This window comes from Podarcis tiliguerta (genome assembly GCF_965153285.1).
Source record: "Podarcis tiliguerta genome assembly, chromosome: 1".
NCBI lineage: Eukaryota > Metazoa > Chordata > Lepidosauria > Squamata > Lacertidae > Podarcis > Podarcis tiliguerta.
Window position 1 is genome coordinate 83,136,874 of NC_139534.1, and position 22,307 is coordinate 83,159,180.

At 39.3% G+C, this 22,307-nt stretch overlaps 1 protein-coding gene across 6 annotated transcripts in view; it reads left to right on the forward strand.

Annotated features, from left to right (window-relative positions):
- LOC310680697 (uncharacterized protein) overlaps positions 1–22,307 on the forward strand; it is a 101,135-nt gene that overhangs the window by 58,423 nt on the left and 20,405 nt on the right. For 3 of the 6 annotated variants that reach the window (XR_014512874.1, XM_083447702.1, XM_083447703.1), the window contains one exon: positions 4,905–4,996. The exons of 1 other annotated variant lie outside the window; for it this stretch is intronic. Coding sequence is in view for 2 of the 5 variants with exons in the window: in XM_083447702.1 (XP_083303828.1) it covers positions 4,905–4,996 (92 nt within the window). In the remaining 3 variants the exon portion in view is untranslated. Of the gene's footprint in view, positions 1–4,904; positions 4,997–9,534; positions 9,835–11,149; positions 11,607–22,307 lie in introns of those variants that run through there. 2 more of the 6 variants (XR_014512875.1, XR_014512876.1) reach the window with 2 other exon arrangements.

A 22,307-nucleotide genomic window follows, 5' to 3' on the forward strand; every position in this document is an offset into this window, starting at 1 on the left:
AAAATTGCCAAAAAACTCAACAAATTTTGTGTTTGGATTTTCACTTTTTGAAATGCGGCGACCCTAAGCTTAACACTACCAAGAGGAATGAAAAAATCAATGGAAGGTGGCTAACAAGTGGGGTTTAGCAGGATCTGTCCAGGATCTAGTGGTGTTCAACATTTTCATTAATGACTTGTTGCTAATCCTATGTGATGCTGTGTGTCTGAGCTGCTACAATCAGGTCCCAGCACTGGCAGGAGGCCACAGTTGGCACTCTTGTGACAACCTTCGGATCCTGCAAAGCAGCAGAAGCTATCCCTTCCTCACTGCTGCTTGCATGCCTGTCCCAGCTCTACTCTGTGGTCTTGAACAATTTCCTCCCTTCAAGCCCTTGGGCAGTGCTGGGAATAAAAGTGTTAGGAACCTGGCTAACCACACTAAATGACATTAAAGCCGCATTACACAAATGGCTTTCCTTGTAGCAATAATAGGAGGTTCTCCTGGCAGGGTTAGCCATCTGCATCTTTGCGATTGCACCATTGCACAATCCAGGTATTAAACATATATAGATGGGGAGTGGAAATCAGTGGAAAACTATTTAGGCTACAGCAACTTTGAGAAGACTATGAGATTACAGTATCTCAACAGTGTGCCACAAAAAAAATAAAATGCCTCCGTAAAATTAATGCCATCCACTTGGGGTAGCATTTAGAGAAGGAATTTAGGATTCGGAGAAGAAAAGCAGCAAGATACAGATATATGCATGACATGTGTAAAAGGCAGAAGGAACTGGGAAAGTATCACAAAAGTGTAATGCTTGAAACCTCATCACTTGCACCTGATCAATTGGCTCCATTGAAAAGGTGAAGTTGTGTTTGATGGCTTTTTAGCTGGATCATTCACACATGAAAAGTGGTTGATATACTAAAGAGATGAGCTATCATCTGTGTACTTATCAAAAAGATGATGGGGGGGGGAACGTTAAAATTTTATGCAATACATTGAGATCTTCCATAAAGCCTTTCTTTCATAAAGTAGAGAGAGGGCAACTAATCACAATGTCACTTGAGGCAGGGCAGGAAAAAATGGCTTGTATGTGGACTCACTTTTCCAAAAATGGAGGGGCTTCTTCCATTTGTGGATGTGTCTTTGATTCAGAAGGGAGATCCTGCTGTTAGAAGGGATGAGAGACAACTTTCATCCATTTCGCCCCACCCAGGAGCAACCTCCAACGCTCCCAAGTCCACTAGAGCAGATTTTGGGGGATCTAGGGGGTTGCTGCGGGGAGGGGAGATCAGCAAAATGACTGCCTCCTTCCCTCCAACAGAAGCATGCCATGAATGGAACTCTATTCACAGGATGTTTAGATCCTCACCAAAAAAGATGCAGCAGAGAAGACTGAATGTGGAATATCAGAAATTACTGCCTAACTGGAAGGATAATAGGTTAACAAACTGTATTGCCCTAAAATGGCTATGCTGCTTCTCTGGGGATGATTTTAAGTTTATAGAATTCTTCTATTACAGAGATGGTGGAGTGAATTACTCTTAAGTCACATTCCAATTTTCTAGTCCCATTGTCTGGCAAATGTACAGTTTATGGATCCATTGCAGAAACTGACAGCAGACTTCTATTATACAGTCTATGCAAACTGACCCTCATTTCTGCCTTTGGCATATTTTTACCTGTGATCTAGATAAGTTAAGAGATAGAGACTCCAACTTCAGGTCACTCATTCAAGGCCAGTTATATATCCTATTATCTCAAACTGTCTGGTCTGTCCTCCACTATGCTCATGCCTTGCAACAGAGGTCAAAACAGATCTATGTTATGTCTTCTACTCCTTTCTGGTAACACTGAATTGCAGAATCATAGATTGGAGGGGTCTTGGAGACCATTTAATCCAACTTCCTGTTCAATGCGTTAGTCTTACTGCTAGTGCTCTAGTGGTATCCACTTAACAGTGCCAGATAAGTTTGCAGTGTTCTGACATTTTACATGTTATCATCATAGCATCTTGCAACACAGCTAAAATTTATAAGTACACTGAAGTATGACGATGGACATTATTTGTGCTTAAGTCAAATAAGGGAAACCACTGTATTCTGCTCTGGTCAGACCTCACCTGGAGTACTGTGTCCAGTTCTGGGCACCACAGTTCAAGAAGGACACTGACAAACTAGAACGTGTACAGAGGAGGGCAACCAAAATGGTCAAAGGCCTGGAAACAATGCCTTATGAGGATCGGCTAAGGGAGCTGGGCATGTTTAGCCTGGAGAAGAGGAGGTTAAGGGGTGATATGATAGCCATGTTCAAATATATAAAAGGATGTCACCTAGAGGAGGGAGAAAGGTTGTTTTCTGCTGCTCCAGAGAAGCGGACACGGAGCAATGGATCCAAACTACAAGAAAGAAGATTCCACCTAAACATTAGGAAGAACTTCCTGACAGTAAGAGCTGTTCGACAGTGGAATTTGCTGCCAAGGAGTGTGGTGGAGTCTCCTTCTTTGGGGGTCTTTAAGCAGAGGCTTGACAACCATATGTCAGGAGTGCTCTGATGGTGTTTCCTGCTTGGCAGGGGGTTGGACTCGATGACCCTTGTGGTCTCTTCCAACTCTATGATTCTATGATTCTATGATTCTATGATTTTTGCTTGGAATTGTAGCTCTGTGAGGTGTAAACTACAGTTCTCAGGATACTTTGGGGGAAGCCATGTGCTTTAAATGTGCTTTAAAAGTATGGTGTGGGTGTGACTTCATAGTGGTGTGTAGGCCAGTCTCTGGAACACACAGACATTCCTATCCATCTTAAAAGGCAGCCAATTCAATATGGGGGGGGGGAAGAAACATGGTTTGATCTGTCTAGGAAGGTGTTGGAGCAGGACTGGGGAAGGCAGAGCTTTATTTGCAAATTAGCTTACAAGTTCAGAGCAGGCAATAGTATCAGGCTGAGGATCATGAAACCTGTATGGTTACCTTGTTGTTGTTGTTTAGTCGCTTAGTTGTGTCCGACTCTTCGTGACCCCATGGACCAGAGCATGCCAGGCACTCTTGTCTTCCACTGCCTCCCACAGTTTGGTCAAACTCATGTTGGTAGCTTCGAGAACACTGTCCAACCATCTCGTCCTCTGTCGTCCCCTTCACCTTGTGCCCTCAATCTTTCCCAACATCAGGGTCTTTTCCAGGGAGTCTTCTCTTCTCATGAGGTGGCCAAAGTATTGGAGCCTCAGCTTCAGGATTTGTCCTTCTAGTAAGCACTCAGGGCTGATTTCCTTAAGCATTGATAGGTTTGATCTTCTTGCAGTCCATAGGGCTATCAAGAGGCTCCTCCAGCACCATAATTCAAAAGCATCAATTCTTCGGCAATCAGCCTTCTTTTTGGCCAGTTCTCACTTCCATACATCACTACTGGGAAAACCATAGCTTTAACTATACAGACCTTTGTTGGCAAGGTGATGTCTCTGCTTTTTAAGATGCTGTCTAGATTTGTCATCGCTTTTCTCCCAAGAAGCAGGCGTCTTTTAATTTCGTGACTGCTGTCACCATCTGCAGTGATCATGGAGCCCAAGAAAATAAAATCTCTCACTGCCTTCATTTCTTCCCCTTCTATTTGCCAGGAGGTGATGGGACCAGTGGCCATGATCTTAGTTTTTTTTGATGTTGAGCTTAGACCATATTTTGCGCTCTCCTCTTTCACCCTCATTAAGAGGTTCTTTAATTCCTCCTCACTTTCTGCCATCAAAGTTGTGTCATCTGCATATCTGAGGTTGTTGATATTTCTTCTGGCAATGTTAATTCTGGCTTGGGATTCCTCTCCAGCCTTTCGCATAATGATTTCTGCATATAAGTTAAATAAGCAGGGAGACAATATACAGCCTTGTCGTACTCCTTTCCCAATTTTGAACCATCAGTTGTTCCATATCCAGTTCTAACTGTAGCTTCTTGTCCCACATAGAGATTTCTCAGGAGACAGATGAGGTGATCAGGTACTCCCATTTCTTTAAGAACTTGCTATAGTTTGCTGTGGTCGACACAGTCAAAGGCTTTTGCGTAGTCAATGAAGCAGAAGTAGATGTCTTTCCGGAACTCTCTAGCTTTCTCCATAATCCAGCGCATGTTTGCAATTTGGTCTCTGGTTCCTCTGCCCCTTCGAAATCCAGCTTGCACTTCTGGGAATTCTTGATCCACATACTGCTTAAGCCTGCCTTGTAGAATTTTAAGCATAACCTTGCTAGCGTGTGAAATGAGTGCAATTGTGCGACAGTTGGAGCATTCTTTGGCACTGCCCTTCTTTGGGATATGTATGGTTACCTGCATACATCTAACACCACTCTCAATCATGTCCAGGTCTCCATCAAGAACTGTGCTTAACGAAGATCATTTTTCAAGATGCCAATATCTAGTATCATCCAAATATCAATATATCTTCTGGGGAAAGAGATGGCACTTTTATTGACAATGGCAATCTCCCTTCCCCCACTGTCCTCCAATCTGGCCCGCTGTTGTACTGAGCACAGCCAAATTTAGTCAGGTCCACCCCACTCCTCTGCCCAAGTCTCAGTGATAGATGCCATGTCGGCCCCTTCATTCTTTGCTTCCTGATCTATAAGAGAAACCCCCCCCCCCCCCATTTTCTTATCCCATGATTGCTGATTTTGCTTAGGAATTTTGGTAAAGAACTAATAAATAAATCTGTACGGCAAAACTGAGCAAAGGTCTCAGCGTAGCTAATGGGCAAGTTAGCCCTGATGGCAGCTGCGCTCTTATTCCCATACCAAATTCCAGATTTCAGATAAAATAACTTATGAAGAGAACATTGCTGGTTGTTCCTTCCTTGAATAAAAGTGAAATATTTTTTTTTTTATAAGCACAAGTTAGCATCTACTATATTTCTGTTTCTGTTGTTTTTGTGCTTTATTCTCAGTGTGCTCATCTGTGTCCTTCAGGAAAAAAGGATACATATTCTGAAAATGAAAACCATCAGACAACCTTCTGGAAAGAAGAGACCTATTTTAGGTATGTCTGTGTGAATATTGTATGTACGCTTGTTAAGTGTGTGCTTTGTGGTTGCTGTTACTGTAGACCAACCCTATTTCTTGATAGAGATAAGGTGCCTGAACATTTAGTTCCGGAAAAAAAGAGACACGGGGAAATGAGTATACAGGAACCCAAGCCTGCATATGTGTAAGTTTGCCAGTGATTTCCAAACTGTGCTGTCTGAGAAATTGAAATGTGCTTTGGAAAATTAAGCCCCCTGTAGGATTTAGCTAACATCCTCTGCCTGTCAGAGCAAGTATGCCCCATGCAGTATTTACTCTCTCCTCTCTCTGCCAATTTTTGGGTGGTGACATCATCCTGGGGGGAAGGGAAATGCCACCACCGGGATTTCCTGATGCAGCTCACACTACAGCTGATGGGCAGGGGGGAACCCCAGAAACATTAACATTGGCCTGGAAGCACAGGGTTAGGATTTGGCACCAAGAAGTAATATCAATTCCCCAGCCCAGTTGGGATGATGTTTGTCCACTATCCATGGCACTGATGAAGAAATGTTTATGTGTACATACCTCCAATTTTAATTGAGAAAACTGTGCTTCAAGTGTTAAGTGTTTGTGTAACACTGGTCTATGTTATATTTGTGTACTAGTTCATGTGCTACTTTCCATAAACCTGTTAAGATATGTTGTCTGTCTAAATGCACCAGACAATGCATATTCCTGCATATATCAAAGGGCATTTGCCCAGGCATATATGTTTGTTTAATAGATTTACATACCACACGTCAAAAAGTATTTGCAGGGCAGTTTGAATAGAAATACATACACAATAAATCAGTAGTAAGCAATAAAAGAGCAGAGTAAAAAACAGCAACACAAAATTAAGATATATTGTGCTCAGTGATCATTATTCGCATATCCTCGGTTTTTTGCTTCATGTCCTTCACGGATAACCTTCTGTTTGTGCAAGTTCATGTTTACTGGATATGCTTCTGTTTGTCCTGCAAATGTAATCAAGATTGTAGATTTGTCTGTGCTACTACCAGATCACCGTGCAATAGTGTTGTGCGGAAGATGATTTATTGGGACTTGACCAGTGGCATCTACACTAAAATCACATGGGTATCAGGACAACACATTGTACAGTACTGCTTTAGTATATATTTAACTGGATTGATTTGCTGGCAATGAAGCTCTCAATGATGGCCAGCAAGTCCATGTTGATTTAATGACTTAGCACCACAAATTTAATAAACTAACTTCAGATGCACTTCAGATAGATTTCTAGGGTACTTCTAGAATGTATACCAAATTTTACAATTCAATTTTCTCTGCTTTTAAGAGGGGCAAATCCTAAAGCATAACACACCAGAAAACTGTACAGAGGTAGGTAGAAGCCTTCGAACAAACATCTGGTTCACACATCTATGCAATTTCTCTGTGCATGATGACTCAATGCTGGACATGTGAATTGACCCCACTAAAAAGCAGTGCTTCTGAGGTGATACATCATTTTTTATATTTCCCCTACACAGCCATTAATGAGTTTATACAGTTGTTCATTACTCTGGTTTTGTAACATTTCTCAATGAAACAAAACCTTAAACTGGATGACCAAGCATACTGGAGACATTAAAAACCACTGCATAAATAAAAGCTTGTTGTCAGGGTGGTGCACTCTCAGCTTGGCAAACCACAACTTGTGCTTTAGGAGATGGTGAAATATATTGATAGTGTGAGCTGTTAAGCAGACAACCCCCACTCTAATCCTGCTTTATCCACAAACTTCTTAGATGGTGTTCAGCAAACTACTTTTTCTCAGGAAACGTTCCGCAGCATAGGAATGATACTACTACAAGACTGTAATAAAGATGGCCAAAACAATATACACAAAATATTCTCAACATACATGCAAGTTTTATTCTTCTTATTTTATAGCTACACAATGGACAGTAATTTGGGGTTTTTGTACTTAACATCCACATTGGCAAAGAATTTCTGTCTTTCCTTAGCTAGAAAAAAAGGCAATCTTAGTCAGAGGGACCCAATGCATGATTGATTTTGCTCCTACCTCACTTGGGTGAGTTAGATTTCTTTGTCTAAACCATGGCCATCAAGGAATTAATAATGCGTTGAAGTCATTTGATTCCTAATGCATGATAAGTAAAGGAAGAAAGAAAGGATTGTTTGAGGTGGTTTGGTGGCAATGGTTCTTTGAACTGGTTTTACATCTGCCTAGCAACAGTGCTGTGTGAGTGGTATGGTTTTTTGTTTTTGTTTTACACATATTACATTTAGCTCCTTAGTTGCTTTCCCGTAGGTTACTGCAATTATCTCTGGAAAACACTGCAATCCGACATCTAAGGGTCAGAAATGCGATGACAGGTCTGCGATCAAATCGCTGTGCGTGTGATAATGTCTGTCCATTTTTACAGAAGAGCCCTGCTGGATCAAACCAAAGGTCTGTCATCACTGTTCCAACAGTGACCAACTAATGTCTTTGGGAAGCCTGCAAGCCGAAGAAGAGCACAGTAACTCTTCTGTTCAAGGTCCCCAGCAACTGGTACTTGGGGGAATACTGGAGTTAATATATTGCTATAGCAATTGACAGCCTTATTGTCCATGAATCCCCTTTTAAATCCATCCAATCTGATGGCCATCACTACATCTTGTGTAGCAAATTCCATAATTTAACTTATGGGCTGTGTCAAGAAGTACTTCATTTGGTCTATCCTGAAACTTCTGTCCCTCAGCTTTCATGTGAGATGGGGAGGAAGCTTCTCTTTTGTCTGCTTTCTCTACCCTTATATCACACCTTTATCCCTCTATCCTATATTTTTGGAACCACATGTCTAAGTCTGTTATGGCAGGTGTTGGATGCTCCCAGCGTATTACAAAACTAGACTTCTAACTGCATTGTTCTGAGTTAATACCAAGGCGCTCTCTCTCTCTCCCCCCGTCCCTTAAGACTAAGCCCCCCAAAATTAAACAAGCCTCTAAGCCAAAACTGAACAAAAACAGGGCAGTAAGAAAGATATAATTTTTTTAAAAAAATTAAACACCTACATTTTAAATAAGTCCTTACTTTCAATATATTTTCAGTGGTATCTCATCCAGGCAGTTTTCTGAGTTAAATGGCCAGTCCTGTTGTTTCAGCAGCAGAGCTGCATCATGACCAAGCTCAGATTTTTTTGATTTCCTTGGTTTTCCAAAGAGTTTATTATTTTCACATACATACCTGCCATACACTTCATAGTATGATAGGTGATTTTTGCGAGCCCCCTGGGCCTGCGCCCCTGCACGGGCCACTTTTGCCAACCCCTAGGTATGCCTCTGGTTTTATAGAGACACAATCTAAAATACTGCTACTGTCACAGCTCCTTGACATCACTGAGAGAAATATATGAGTGCACAAGATGGCTGCCGGAATGCTTGTCATATTCTATCAAAGCGCATTATGGACGATAGTTATGATCCAGCAGGTTGAGCAAGCAATGTACTCCTTGTGCAGAGGTATATTGAATAGTGTTAGGGAATGCTAAAGCTGCATCATCACTATGGAGATGGGGAATAAGGAACTGATGTCATTTACCAGGTAATGTAGCATCTCCTCCTGTGACCTATCACTGGGTTTGTGCTCTGCATTCAAGAACTGTCCAGTTCACACTGTCTTTCTTCATCAATTTAACTATCTATCTGGGGGGTGCGGGGAGAGAGAGAGAAGATGAGGAACTGAGGCCAGTAGATAGGACTTGGCCAAAATAACCAACTGAATTATTGTCTAAATCTGAGTTCTCCTTCTCTGAAAGTGTTTTTTTATCTACAAAATAGCACAGCAATCAAGGGCTGTGAAAGCAGGCATTGGGGGCTGTTGCAATGTAAATCTGAACAGAAAAAGTGTGGCATGAAAGAATCTCATTTTTACATTAACTCCAGATGAAATTTCTCTTGATAGGGACAACTGAGAAGGCATTTCATCTGGTCCAAACTATGTACAACAGCCTTTTAAAAGGACAACTGTAGGACTGGTGTTCGGCAAGCAGATGGCTTGCATTAAAACCCTATGCAATAAATGTAGTGGCCATCAAGACTATAATTCCTATTAGCTCTGCCTACTGACCATGCTTTGTAGGGCTGATGGAAGCTAGAGTCTAACAATAATGGGAGGGCCACAGATTCTTCACCCCTGGCTTAGATAATTTCATTTGTTAAGTGCCATCATGTCGTTCTGCACATTCCCTATTTAAATGAATTGAGACTGTGCAGCATCGGGGCTTGGTTGATTGTAGTCTCAGCATTCACTTCTATCACAAATTCTATGATCCTAGACATACATACTTGCTGCCTGCTGAAATAAATGGGACTTAATTCAAGTAAATGCTTTGGATTGGGATGTAGAATTACATGATTTACAAAGAAGCTAAGATATGCTAACAGGAGCTTTACAACTAAATTGTTTCACAGAGATGCGGCTTATTGACATGCTAAACCCCAGACATATTGTCTAAGAAAAGAGCGTTATAAAAGCAACTTTTATTAGCTTTACTGCAGCCTTGCAAAATTATTGATTATTTTAATCAAATTGAGTCTAATCCCACATGCAAGCACTTTCCATGTCTGGACCAGTTATAACATTTTAAACACTTTGTCCCATTTTTTCTCATTCTATTCTTCATATATTGATTTTAATATGATGAGTGCATCCAGCACTGATAATTGTGGCACAGTGTGTGTCATTCTTTCAACAGATGACAAATCCTCTTCCCAGTGCTGTGCTACAAGGATTGGAGAAACAACCTGTCTACAGTGACCAAATAATTCAGCAACATAGAACAGAATGAAAGCCAGCATTCGGAGGTCAATTTCACTTGTGATTGTGAGGATTCAATTGCCTTTGAACCTCTCTTGTGCTATTTATGTGTTTGAGTGTTGGGTTAGGACTAGGAAGATCCGGGTTCAGATTTGCATAAAGCAACAACACCACTGTCAATAATACTAACCTGGATGACTTTGGTCCAGTTATCTGCCAGCTCCGTTCAACACATACAACAAGGAGTCCTGTAGCACTTTAAAGACGAACCAATTTATTACCGCGTCGCATTTGGTCAACCAGGCTCCGCTTTATCAAATGCATGAAATGTTATTCTCAGTTGGCAGCATGCCTAAGAGGGGGAAAGTAAACAATGAAGTCAAATGTCAATGGTCCCACTGTTTCAAATTTCCTACCTCTATATCCATATGTATATAATTCTGCCAACCGAGGATAACACTTCATGTTATGAATAGGGATGGGCAAATATATTTAAAACAAAAACATTTATACAATATCAATTATTTATTTATTTATTTATTTATTACATAGTTAATCTATGGAGCTGATTGACCTGGAATATGATGTTCAGGGAGGTGACAAAACAAAAAGGAGTGGCAAAGAGACAGGTCACAGAAACATAGAATCTTAAGAGTTGGAAGGGACCCCAAGGGCCATCTGGTCTAAAGCCATTCAATGCAGGAAACTCAGCTAAAGCATCTGACAATTTTTGTTTCTCTCGGTTTCTCATTTTTCTAGTCATATGTTTAGTTCTCCAGTTTGTGGTTTTTTGAAAAATAAAAAAGTCACCGTGAAAATTCACCAGCATTTTAGTGCAAATTTATTCTAATACATTTTGTATGCAATTTTATATAATATAATTCATTCTTATCTGTTATTTTCATTAATACATGTATTTTAATGCACAGTTTATCCTAGTATATATGCTGTCATACACTTCACTTGGCTGGTAAACTGCACTGCAAAATTCAAAGGAGAATTTGGAGGCAGGTGGCAGCTCTGCAGCTGTCTCTCTTCTTCCTGCTGTCGCTGTGTTGGCAGCAGCACCTCTGTCCTCGTTCCCCTTCCCCCACTGCCCCCAATTCCTCCTCTTCCTCCCCAGCACCCTCTCACACTTTTTTTAAAAAAACGCTCCATGAATCTGAGAGGAATCTTCATAAGCATTGGGGAGTTCTTTGGGCAAAAGATAACAGAGCTCAGCCTCCTAGAATGCTCAGTGGATTTAGCCAGATATAATTCTAGATAATTGTTCTAGTGATAACTTGACCACTTGTTTTACCAGTGGTGGACTTTGGTAATACGGTGCCCTGAGCAAGGACAACTTTTGGCGCTGCCCCCCAAAATATTTTTATTTTCACAATAATTCCTTTTGGTACAGTTGCGTTTTAATGCATCTTCTCAGTAGGTACTCATATTATAATTATTTGGTGCCTCCTCAGCTCAGCGTCCTATGCAGGGGAACAATCTGAACTGCCCTAAATCTGGCACTGGTGTCACTGAATAGGCAGTCTTGAATGCATCATACACCTAGTTTAGAAAATTCATTTGTAAATCTTCTAAAACAATAACACTATTTTTTTGCAAGTTTAGAACCTAAATAAGTTGAGTTAAATTAAAAATCAGGAAGGAAAGCTCATTTATTATATGGAAATTCATCAAAACCATCTTTTTCACAGTGCTCTAATAAATGGATTTGTAAACTGAAAATAATACCTTGCTCATCTAACTCCCAAAGCAGGCTCCCATCCTCCTTTTCCAGATGAGAGATAACCAGAACTAGGCTGAAGATTAAGGGAAGGTAACTGGATATATTTATTTCATGGACTTATAAAAGCAACTTTGCCCCTCACATGTATAAGTAACATTTTATGCCACAGAGAAACTGACATAAGGACCTTGTTTTGCTCACTCTTAGAGGAAAACTTTGTGGAAGCTGCAAGTGCAGCAAAATATTAAGACAAAACATTTCTTGTTTCTGTTGAAAGTGTGTGTTACATTGAAGAAAACATAGAAATATGTTATCATTGTATACTAGCCAAAGTCTTATTCTATAGTTCCTATCTCAGTGAAATTGTCAGATATATCTAGACAGTGAAGAATGCATAGTCATTAATAAAAACAATGTAATTTTCCTATTGACTTGCAACTTTATGCATAACTATAATGCTATAATGCTGAAGTGCATGTTGGTTTAGTCCTACAGGAGTCAGAGAATCACAGAACAGCAGTTGGAAGGGATCCCAAGGGCCATCTAGTCTAACCCCCTGCAATGCAGGAATATCAACTAAAGCATCCATGACAGATGGCCATCCAACCTCTGCTTAAAAACCTCCAAGGAAGGAGAGGCCACCACCTTCTGTCAGAGTCCATTGGTTAGAGTCCTAGGCATGGTCCATAGCTTCTGGAGCAGCAGAAAACAAGCTATCATATCTCCTCTCAGTCTCCTCTTATCCAGGTTAAACATATCCAAGTCCCTCAATGGTTCCTCATATTGTGGGCTGTGGATTACACTATCTTCTGTAGTCCTGGATTATAGATTTTGAAAGTAAATGTTTCAGAATTTTCTCTGATACAAGGGCACACAGACAACTAAAAATGTTAACTTTTTAAAAAAATAGTTGAAAAATAAATTATGCAGAAATAGATTAGAAGTCAGGTCATTTTCTGTGTTTTGAGAGCTGCATATCCATGTATCGGTAGCCACTATACCTAACTGGGTGGACGGTTTCTCCCACTGATACAGACCCCACATTTGCAAGAATACAGGAGTTAGAACAGTCCCCTCCTAATCCATCATGCTGTTAGGGTTAAGAGCTGCACTTCCATGGGTTCTTCAAGCAGTGAAGGACTATCCCTGGCAATAGAGAGCCATGCAGGGATGCAATTAGCAGTGCTGCCTCCCCAGCACTGGTATTACAGAAGCTCACCTGGTACAGGCAGGGCTGCGACGAAGTCAGGGTTGTGTGGATACGTCAAAGTGTGAGATTGGCTCCAGTGGGGCATCTGCATAGCCACAATATCACCACTGCCCTGCCCAGGTAAGCTGAAGTGAAGGCAGCTTCACCTCATCCCACCAGTTATCTACTGGCAGCTATCTAATTAAAGGCTGTATATACACCATACATTTAAAGCACACTTAAAGCATATGACTTCCCCCAAGGAATCCTGGGAACTGTAGTTTATACCTGACAGAGCTGCAATTCTCAGCACCCTTAGGATGCTGAAGTTCCTAGGATACGTTGGGCAAAGTCATGTGCTTTAGAAGTCATAGCCCTAAGACTATGGTCCTGTTATGCCCCTGCTTCCCAAGACAGTAGTGTGCATTACTTAAATCACTTAACAAAGTGGTAAGCCAGCTCTGCTATGGTGGTTTTTTTTTTGGGGGGGGGAGGGTGTGCTTGTTCTGCCGAGTGGAGCTCTGAGCTTCTGCCCGTCAGCCCTCTCCTGATAATAGTTTGCTCAAGCCAGCTGAGTCTGGGGCTTTGAGAGACTGAAATCTCAAGAGGTTTCTCCTTATCCACAGGTCCAAGTGACGGAATCAGCCTTGGAGATCGTGACCCAGTAATTACTTGCATATCTTTTTAAAGTGTAGGGTTCTGAAACCTCCTTTCAGACATAATACATGTTTATCTTAACTCCCCTGGCTTTAGTTGTGACGGCTGGGTGCAGGGTTTTAAGCAGATGATGCAAAATTGCTGTTCCCTGCTGATTGTAACAACAAAGTTTGCAATTAGTTTAAAGACAAAATAAATTGGACAAGGACAAACCTAAGTAATCAGGTATGTTTTTAAGCCCCATGTGCAAGTAGATTTTTGTAATGTGGAATAAGGGAGATAACATAAAAGTTGGAAAGCTTAAATTTCCTACATTAATATCTGAACAGTGTTATATTCATTTTCTTAAATTATAAAGTTTAGAGAATTCCAACATAGCCCATATATACTGTTTTGAGATATAAAATTCTACTCTGTTAAAAACAACTGGCATTTAAAGGTAGGTTTTAAAAGATTATTTTGCTCTAGAGTAATCCTATTCAACTTTATTTTATAACTGGGGGTTTGATTACTGCAACATAAATATGTTTTCAGTAATTCAATACAGCCCTGAATAGTACTGAAAACAGAAAGACAGTAATTTTAAAAGCAAGTTAGTTGCCATCAGAAAAAAAGATGCACTGGTTTTTATTGGCTTTTAGGAAAAAAACATTCGGGGGGGAAAAACATTTAACAAGTACAAACAATGGAGGTGGGGGGGAAATCATCATTAAAGCTTTGCAATTCACAGTGCCAGTTTACAAGGCCATGCCTAAGTGGTTAAAACCAAAAATAATAGAAGGAAAAGGGAGAAGTGTGGGGGATTGGATAGAGAGAGGGATGGGGGCCTTGGCAGTGCCCATAGGACGTACACATTGCATAATAGCTCTGAAGATCTCAGAATAATTGTGCTCCTTACGCCTTCAGGCAAAAGCAGCCTTTTCATACGCTGCAAGAGAGGAAAGGTTGAGCGATGGGGAGAGCCGTCTGGTTCTTCCAGTGTTGTTAAACCCTTGTTGTTGAGATCAGCAAAACTTGTTCAGATATTTGTAACTTTTAAACAGTTAAAAGAAGCTTAGTAAGATGCAATACTGAACTTGAATGAGACCTACGTGTATCAAAGCTTCTTACAATTAATTAATGCATAGTTCCTTTTACTTAGTTCATTTTTAAAAAAAAGTAAATAATAGTTAAACTGCAGTTCTTTTGAATGAACTGCACCTGATGCTACAAACCTGTGCCTACTTTCCTGAGAGGAACCTTAAATGGAAACAGTGGGCCTTGCTGTGAGAACTTGCATAGGATTGCACTGAAGACCAAATAACTCATCTGTTCTGGTTGTGTAATGACTGGAAGGCCATTGTTTTTGGCAGACGAAGACTGCAGTTCTATACACACTGACCTGAGAGTAAGTCCCAGTGAACTCTGAGTAGTGTTTACTTCTGAGTAAACATGTATAGGATTGCATTGTTAGATTGCAATCCTATACCCACTTTTTATTTAAATGTATTTATTCTTTATATTTGTAGACCACCTTTCCAGACAAAGTTCTCTGAAGGGAGTACTTAACTGAACTTAACAAGATTTATTTTTTTGAACAGACATAAACAGGACTGTGGTGTAAGGCCGCAAGCCCTATGCTTACTTTCCTGAGAATAAATCCCGATGAATACAATAAAATATGCTAGTATTTTCAAAACAAATTGTCTGTTTGTTTTTTAAAAAACAGTGAAAATTTCCAGCAACAAGCAATAAAAGAACTGTTTTCCTAGGTAACTTTATAGAGTTCTAGTTTACTTCAGCATTTAACTAGGAAGAACGTTCTTTAAAAAATAAACAAAAGGTTCTAAAGAAAAAACCCCACTGTTGATAGTTCCTTAATTTTTTTTAAATACATACACCTATATATGCAACTAAAAACATATTGCAGGACTGGCTCCTATAAAGCATTAATAATCAACTCATATGTTATAAGGTTATATATTTTAAGTTCATATGGCTAATTAAAAGATTTCCCCCCCAAAAAGGCATGTGCATCGATAGATAGATAGATAGATAGATAGATAGATAGATAGATAGATAGATAGATAGATATAGATAGATAGAGTTGCACTTATGTAGGAATATTGTCTCTCCATCTATGAAAAATCACTTGAAAATTCAAATAACATTTATATCAATTTCCTTAATTTATATATATGGTAAATGTTAAAACTTACAATTTCTAAAATGTTACACCTAATAATTAAATACCCTTAGTATATTTAATTATATATTGAGGATTGTTTTTTTGGGAGGAAATCTTTAAAATTTGGCAGTTATCCAGTTTGTAGTTCGAATAGCAGGTGTATCTGTATCTGCTGCAAATATTCCAAACTGATTCATTGACTTACCTTTTTTAAAAGCTAATATGAGAATCAGAATTGAAAATGTGAACAATGAAAATTACCAAAAATACATTTGATTTCAGTGTTGGCATTAGTTAAAGGATTTTTCTGTAAATGCTCTTTTACTAATATTTCAAGGGGTCCTGATTTTTATTTTTTTTTAATGTAAACTATAGTTTTGGGGCTGCTCATGCCTTTTTAAAAATGTATATAGATTTTTTAAAACAGTAGTCAAGAACACAAATTAATCTTGTTTCTAAGTAAACGTGCTTAATTTCTGGCTGCCTACTAATAAGATTCTCTCGTATAATACATTTGTAAGGTAAATTGAAACAATTTTCAAACAGTGTAATTTAAACCATGGTTGTTTGTTGATCTACATAGAAATCTTGTATTATGCTATATAATATATTAAATCTATAAGGCAACTCTTAACATGACAACCAAACATGCAAACACCCCAAACACCCCAAATCCATTTTATTGTCTAGTTTCTGAAAATTATATCCTATTTTAAAGTATATATTTATCCAGGATTAGAACACATATACACTGTCACAGATTAATTAGCAAGGAAGAAAAAATAGACTGCTTACAAACATTTTATCATATATCCATGAAATATTAATTTCTACAAATCTATGTTGTAGCATTGATACTCTGTTACTGAAATCTTAATTGTTATTAAATCCATGTGAAAAACAAAACTTTCTGTAGAAGGGACTTATATAACGACATTCTAGCACTTTATATTATCAAACGCTGCCTTGGTGATCACTTAAGCTTACATAAGCTGGAAACATTTGTAAATGTATCTGAAGTACTGTCTCAATATCTGGGCCTTACTCTTTACCAATTTAAAAAGAGCAACTTGCATGTTCTGTTATAGCACCATGCTATCATATTGCAAGGAAGCAAAGAATAATATAATAGCCCTTGTGTTATTGTTTCTAGGACAAGTGAAAAGCCTTTTTGAATAAGGGAAAAATATAAATAATAAAATAATTCATTAAAATTTACCTTGTGTATAACTCCTTGACAAAATGTCAATATTTCCTGGAGTCTATATAAATCAACCCAAACAATTTCAAGAATTATTTTTCAACAGCTAAGGTTAAAAATGTTTAATATTTGGTTTAAAATGAACTAGGAATGATGTACATACTGTATAAACTTACAGGCAGGGTTGTAGGATATGCTCAGATTGTAATATGATAAGCTCCTGATTACATAAACACGCCTTAAGGGGAAAATTGAGGGGAAAATAAATTTAAGTTACTCCTGCCTCTTAAGGTTTATGAAGCCAATTTCTGTTGTAGTCATGGGCCAGGAATCCAAGAGCTTCTTTGGGCATGGAACAGAACAGGTCCTCTTTAGATGAAAGATCTTCACACCATATCAGCATTTGCTTTTTATATTTACCTCCATTTCAGGAATGGTTTTCAAAAAATATAAGCCCAAATTTCCCTTAGGCCAGAGCTGAGGAACTTGGGACTCTCTAGATGGAGTCCAACTCCCATCAGGCCTAGCCAGCATGGCTCTGGTCAGTGGTTGGCAGTATAATCAGATTAGACCAGATTTAATAGTGATGGCCAAACTTGGCCCTCCAGCTGTTTTGGGACTACAATTCCCATCATCCCTGACCACTGGTCCTGTTAGCTAGGGATAATGGGAGTTGTAGTTGCAAAACAGCTGGCAGGCCAAGTTTGGCCATCACTGGACCAGAAAGTCCTCTAGATGTTGTGGACTTTGGTCTCCCATCAACCCCAGCTGACATGGTCAAAGCTCAGGGATTATGGGAGTTATAACCCACAGCATATGGAGGCACCACATTAGCTATGCAAAAGTGAAATGCATGCACCATTTTATATGTTTGTACCACCTAAGACGCAATCATCTGTAGCTATCTGTCTACAGATACGTAGATATAGATACATAGATAGATGATGATAGATAGATAGATGATAGATAGATAGATGATAGAGTTCTGCTGAAATAAATTAACCCTGAACAAGCCCATATCATGAATGTCTAATCTATTTCTTTAAGTCTGTCTTTCTAAATATATTCAGTCCTCAAACACAGAAACAAAGTTCCATTTTTGCTGATCAATAGGACTTGCATCCCAGTCATTTATTTCAAATCACAGTGCCAGGAACAGGCAAATGATAACAAAGTAGCTTTGAATATTGAGGACCCCATTAGAGCCATATCACCACCACATGCAGCTCCAAGATAACTCTAGAACATTTCCCAGTATGTACTGGGAGCACACTGTGATGTATTATGTACAGGTGGCTAACCTATGGCCCTCCAAATGTTGCTGGACTACAACTCCCACCTTCCCTGACTATGCTAGCTGGGCCTGATGGAGTCCAACAACATCTGAAGGGCGATATAATGTATTTGGTTTGCTGCTAAACAACATAATATTTATATATGTGGTAGGCAGGTTCCCTCTAACAAGTGAAATTTTGCAATTGGCATGGGATAGCCTTGTTCCCAATGTTACTGAACTCATATCATTATATCATTAAAACCATGAGGTGAGTTTAGATATACTGTGGTTCAGAATTTTTTCAAGTAAAAATCCCCCCTCAAGGCTCTAACAGAAGCCAGTCTGTAATACCCCACTCTCCTCCTCAGACCATTACAGCATAACACTTTCATGGCCTAAAAGCGTTTAAGGAACACTGACTAAAGTAAATTCTACCAAAATCAGTTTCATCTTTTTCCAGAACCCTGTGTCACGACAGAGGCATAAGTCGACAGACCTGGCTCACATAGTTATAGTTACACATCACGCTATTTTAATGGTGCATGTCGGGGCCTTCAGTGGAGGCTATTGACTTCACTCCACTTTGTAGGTACCAGTGAAGCATTTAAGCAGGGCTGGATTAACTGTTAAGCAAAATAAGCATGTGCTTAGGGCATCAAGGGAAGGAGGAAGGGGGTCACCACAGAAATTTTCCATTGCCGAATTTACCATGGACCATATGCTGCAGCTGAACCGGGTTCTATACAAAGGCACCCACAATAAATAAATAAAAGACATACATAAGTATATATATAGATACAATAATAAAAATAGGAATAAAATAGTAATGATAGAGATTAATGATATACATTAATTTTGGGCATACAACATTAGAATTTGGTAACTGGTAAGCTGCCACTCTGTCCACTGATGCTCAAGTCTTGGTCATGTTGGCTGTCCCGTATTTTATGGTTTATTATTGTTTATATTTTGAATTAGATATATAGGGAGACACCAAAATCTTTTAAGTGCTTAGGGCCTCGAACAGTCATAATCCAGTCCTGCATTTAAAGCTTGAAAATTTACCTTTTTTCTAGTTTATGACAGAACTGTTTATTATTAAAATGTTTGGTTAAGACATTTAAAAACATTACTCAGGGAGTTTCCTAATTTGTTATTAAGAGGGGAATATTTCATTTCCTCAACCAACTGGAAAATTGTGCTATGCTAGATTAACATGAAGCAGACTGTTGCTTTATTGTTACGAGTGGTAGGAAACAGAGGTTTAAGAAGGATAAGATTTTACAGGCTAGCTTTTCCTCAAAATGGTGTGCCTGAGTTCACATAGCTCGTGTCAGGTAATTCCCCCCACCCCCAATCTAGTTGGGCTTGTCTTGTTCATGCCACTTGTTTGCCAGCACACAAATAAAAAATAGAGTATATTGGTATATTGGTATAATAGTGGTATATTTTATATTTACTCGTTTAGAAGACTTGTAATAGTACTTTTGGTAATTGTGAGCACTCCAGTTAACATTTTTTACAATACAGTCTTTTGAGTTTGTTTGTTAAAAAAACAAAAAAACCAGCATATCAACTGTCCTATCCATTTTCATTCTACCCTTCCTTTTACCCTTAATAACTTGACCAAACCATCAAAAGGCACACAACGAGAAACCAGAATAGTGAGGGAGGGAACATGAACTATGCACTTGAATTTAAGTGTCAGACAGGTTATCAAAAATATGAATCTTTTAATTGAACTGTTCAAAACTTGGGAAGATCCCCTTTTTGAACATGTCAGAAATATTTTTATAGGCTCAACAGGTAATACCTATATAAGGCTGATTAGGCAGGTTCAAGATGTCAGTGATCTTCATGCATCATGGAATCAATTACAGACTCTATAAAACATGGGAACCCAAGGTGTAGTGAAATTTGTCTTCCAAGGCATCCCTAACTCCCAGATCCACTGGTTGGAGAATATTAGGATGGGACAAAAGTGTCCCTCCAATGGTGGCTGGTATCTATGCTCTGGCAGCCCCCATAAGGCTAGCATTTCAGAGACAGTAGACCACAAAATGGGACATTCCAAAGATGGGGCAGGGATGGAGATAGCTTGGATTTATTGGAACTAACACCCCTCCATTCTGCTGAGAGGGTCCAGGAAGAGGCCCAACAATTATGTCAGCCCGAGATGCCGTAAATAATGCCCCCTTTGAAACCAAAATTTCAGATTTTCAAAACACAAAGAACTACAAGGACAGGAGTAAGAAAAAGAACCCACCCTCTTACCCGCTTTGAGAGTGGTGGTTATTCTGTCACCACCAGTTCAGCTGTTAATCGAAATGCCCTCTGCTTCAGTCTAGTCATTTAAAATCTCTTGTTGGAGAGATGAGTTTAAAGCAGTCACTACTAGAGGAGACCCTGGCAAAAGTAGTTCATTAAATGCATACACAAGTAAGTATAAATATTTTTATACTTTCTTTTGGAGGGCTGGGTAGGCTCAGGGAAAGTTAGATAGTCTATGGCCTGGTTAAAATGTGTTGTTGTTTAGGATGACATAATCTGTCAATTTCAGTTCTCTCAGCAGAGCGGAAACTAGGCTTTATTTCACCCTGGTCAAAGACCCTGTTTGGCAAACACCCCATGCACATTTCTGTACACACACACACACACACACACACACAGGCTTCACCCAGGGCAAAAAACCCCAGCTAGCCCCGACCCCCCCCCCCCCAGTAGCTATGGCACTGCTCGCAGTTTCTCATTTTTCCAATATTAAATTCAGTTTTCCATATCTACAGCAACATGTCACTTCTTTTTAAAATCCTGGTGAAAATTCAGCATTTTTGTGTAATACCCCCCCCCCAAAAAAATTACCGTATTTTTTGCTCTATAAGACTCACTTTTTCCCTCCTAAAAAGTAAGGGGAAATGTGCATGCGTCTTATGGAGCAAATGCAGGCTGCGCAGCTATACCAGAAGCCAGAACAGCAAGAGGGATTGCTGCTTTCACTGCACAGCAATCCCTCTTGCTGTTCTGGCTTCTGAGATTCAGAATATTTTTTTTCTTGTTTTCCTCCTCCAAAAACTAGGTGCGTCTTGTAGTCTGGTGCATCTTATAGAGCGAAAAATACGGTATATGCAGTTTAGCCTAACTCGCACATTTTTGGAAGCAATTTCCTCCTGCTATAATGCATTTTGTGTGTTAATTTCACCAATGTATTCATTTTTATCCACACTTTCCCTTAATATGTGCATTTTTTCTAAACATTGGTTGGTGAACTACATAGCAAAATTTAGATAAATACAAATTTCGAAGGACAGCTGTGTTTTGGTTTGCAAATGAGACCTGAATCAAAGTTATCCATCATTCCTAGATGCCATGTAATGCAATGCTAAGCGTGTTTATTCAGAAGTATGCCACACAAAGTTTAATGGTATTTAATCCCTGCTAAATGTGCTGCCTTAAACATTTACCGGTATATAGGTGCTTGCTTCACTGTTTCAAGGACGATAAGTGCTACCATGTACCTTCTCTGCCCTCCCATTATAGAATTCATTCATGGCTGAGTCCGAACCTTTCTGCTTTAGACATTGTTTTACATTTGTAACTGATCATTCCTATAAAAAGAGCCCAAATCCACAGTTTAGCCTCACAACCATCCATGACGTAGACTAGGATGAAAGGTAGTATCATGTCCAATATCATCCAGTAGGTTTGGCAAACTGGCCTGTGATTTCCTACCTCCAAGCCTAACACTCTAGCCCAGCCCTCCCCAACCTGATGCTGTCATAGATGTTTTGGACTACAGTTCCCATCAGCCCATGCCAGAATAGTCAGGGAAGGCTGCTCTAGGCTCTCGTAGGTCTCACAGAAGATTCTTCTATATGGACAGATATTTTATAGCAAGGGATAGGATACAATATTTCTGGAAAATTTGATAGTTGACTTTTAGTTTCTTTCCTGCTTCTCTTAATGTGGATGCAAATTGTCCAGAGTTCCTCAAATAAAAAGTAAAAATAAATAATCCACAACTGTTACTGCTGTGTAACAGCAATTTATTACCAAGGAGAGTGGTTCCAACTTTCCTGGGACTCTGCACCATATAGCAAATTTCCCATTATTCTCCTACCTCTTGTGTGTTTTATTTCTGGCTCCTGATTAGACAAATTACAGACTGGATTGTTGTCACTGTAAAGGTGCAGCAGATGTTGGGTCCAAGGCATTTTTTTAAAAATTGGTGTTTATTACTGTTAAATATTTCCAAAGCAAGAAGTAAGGAAACTGATTTTGTCTTTAATTCTTATAATTACCTT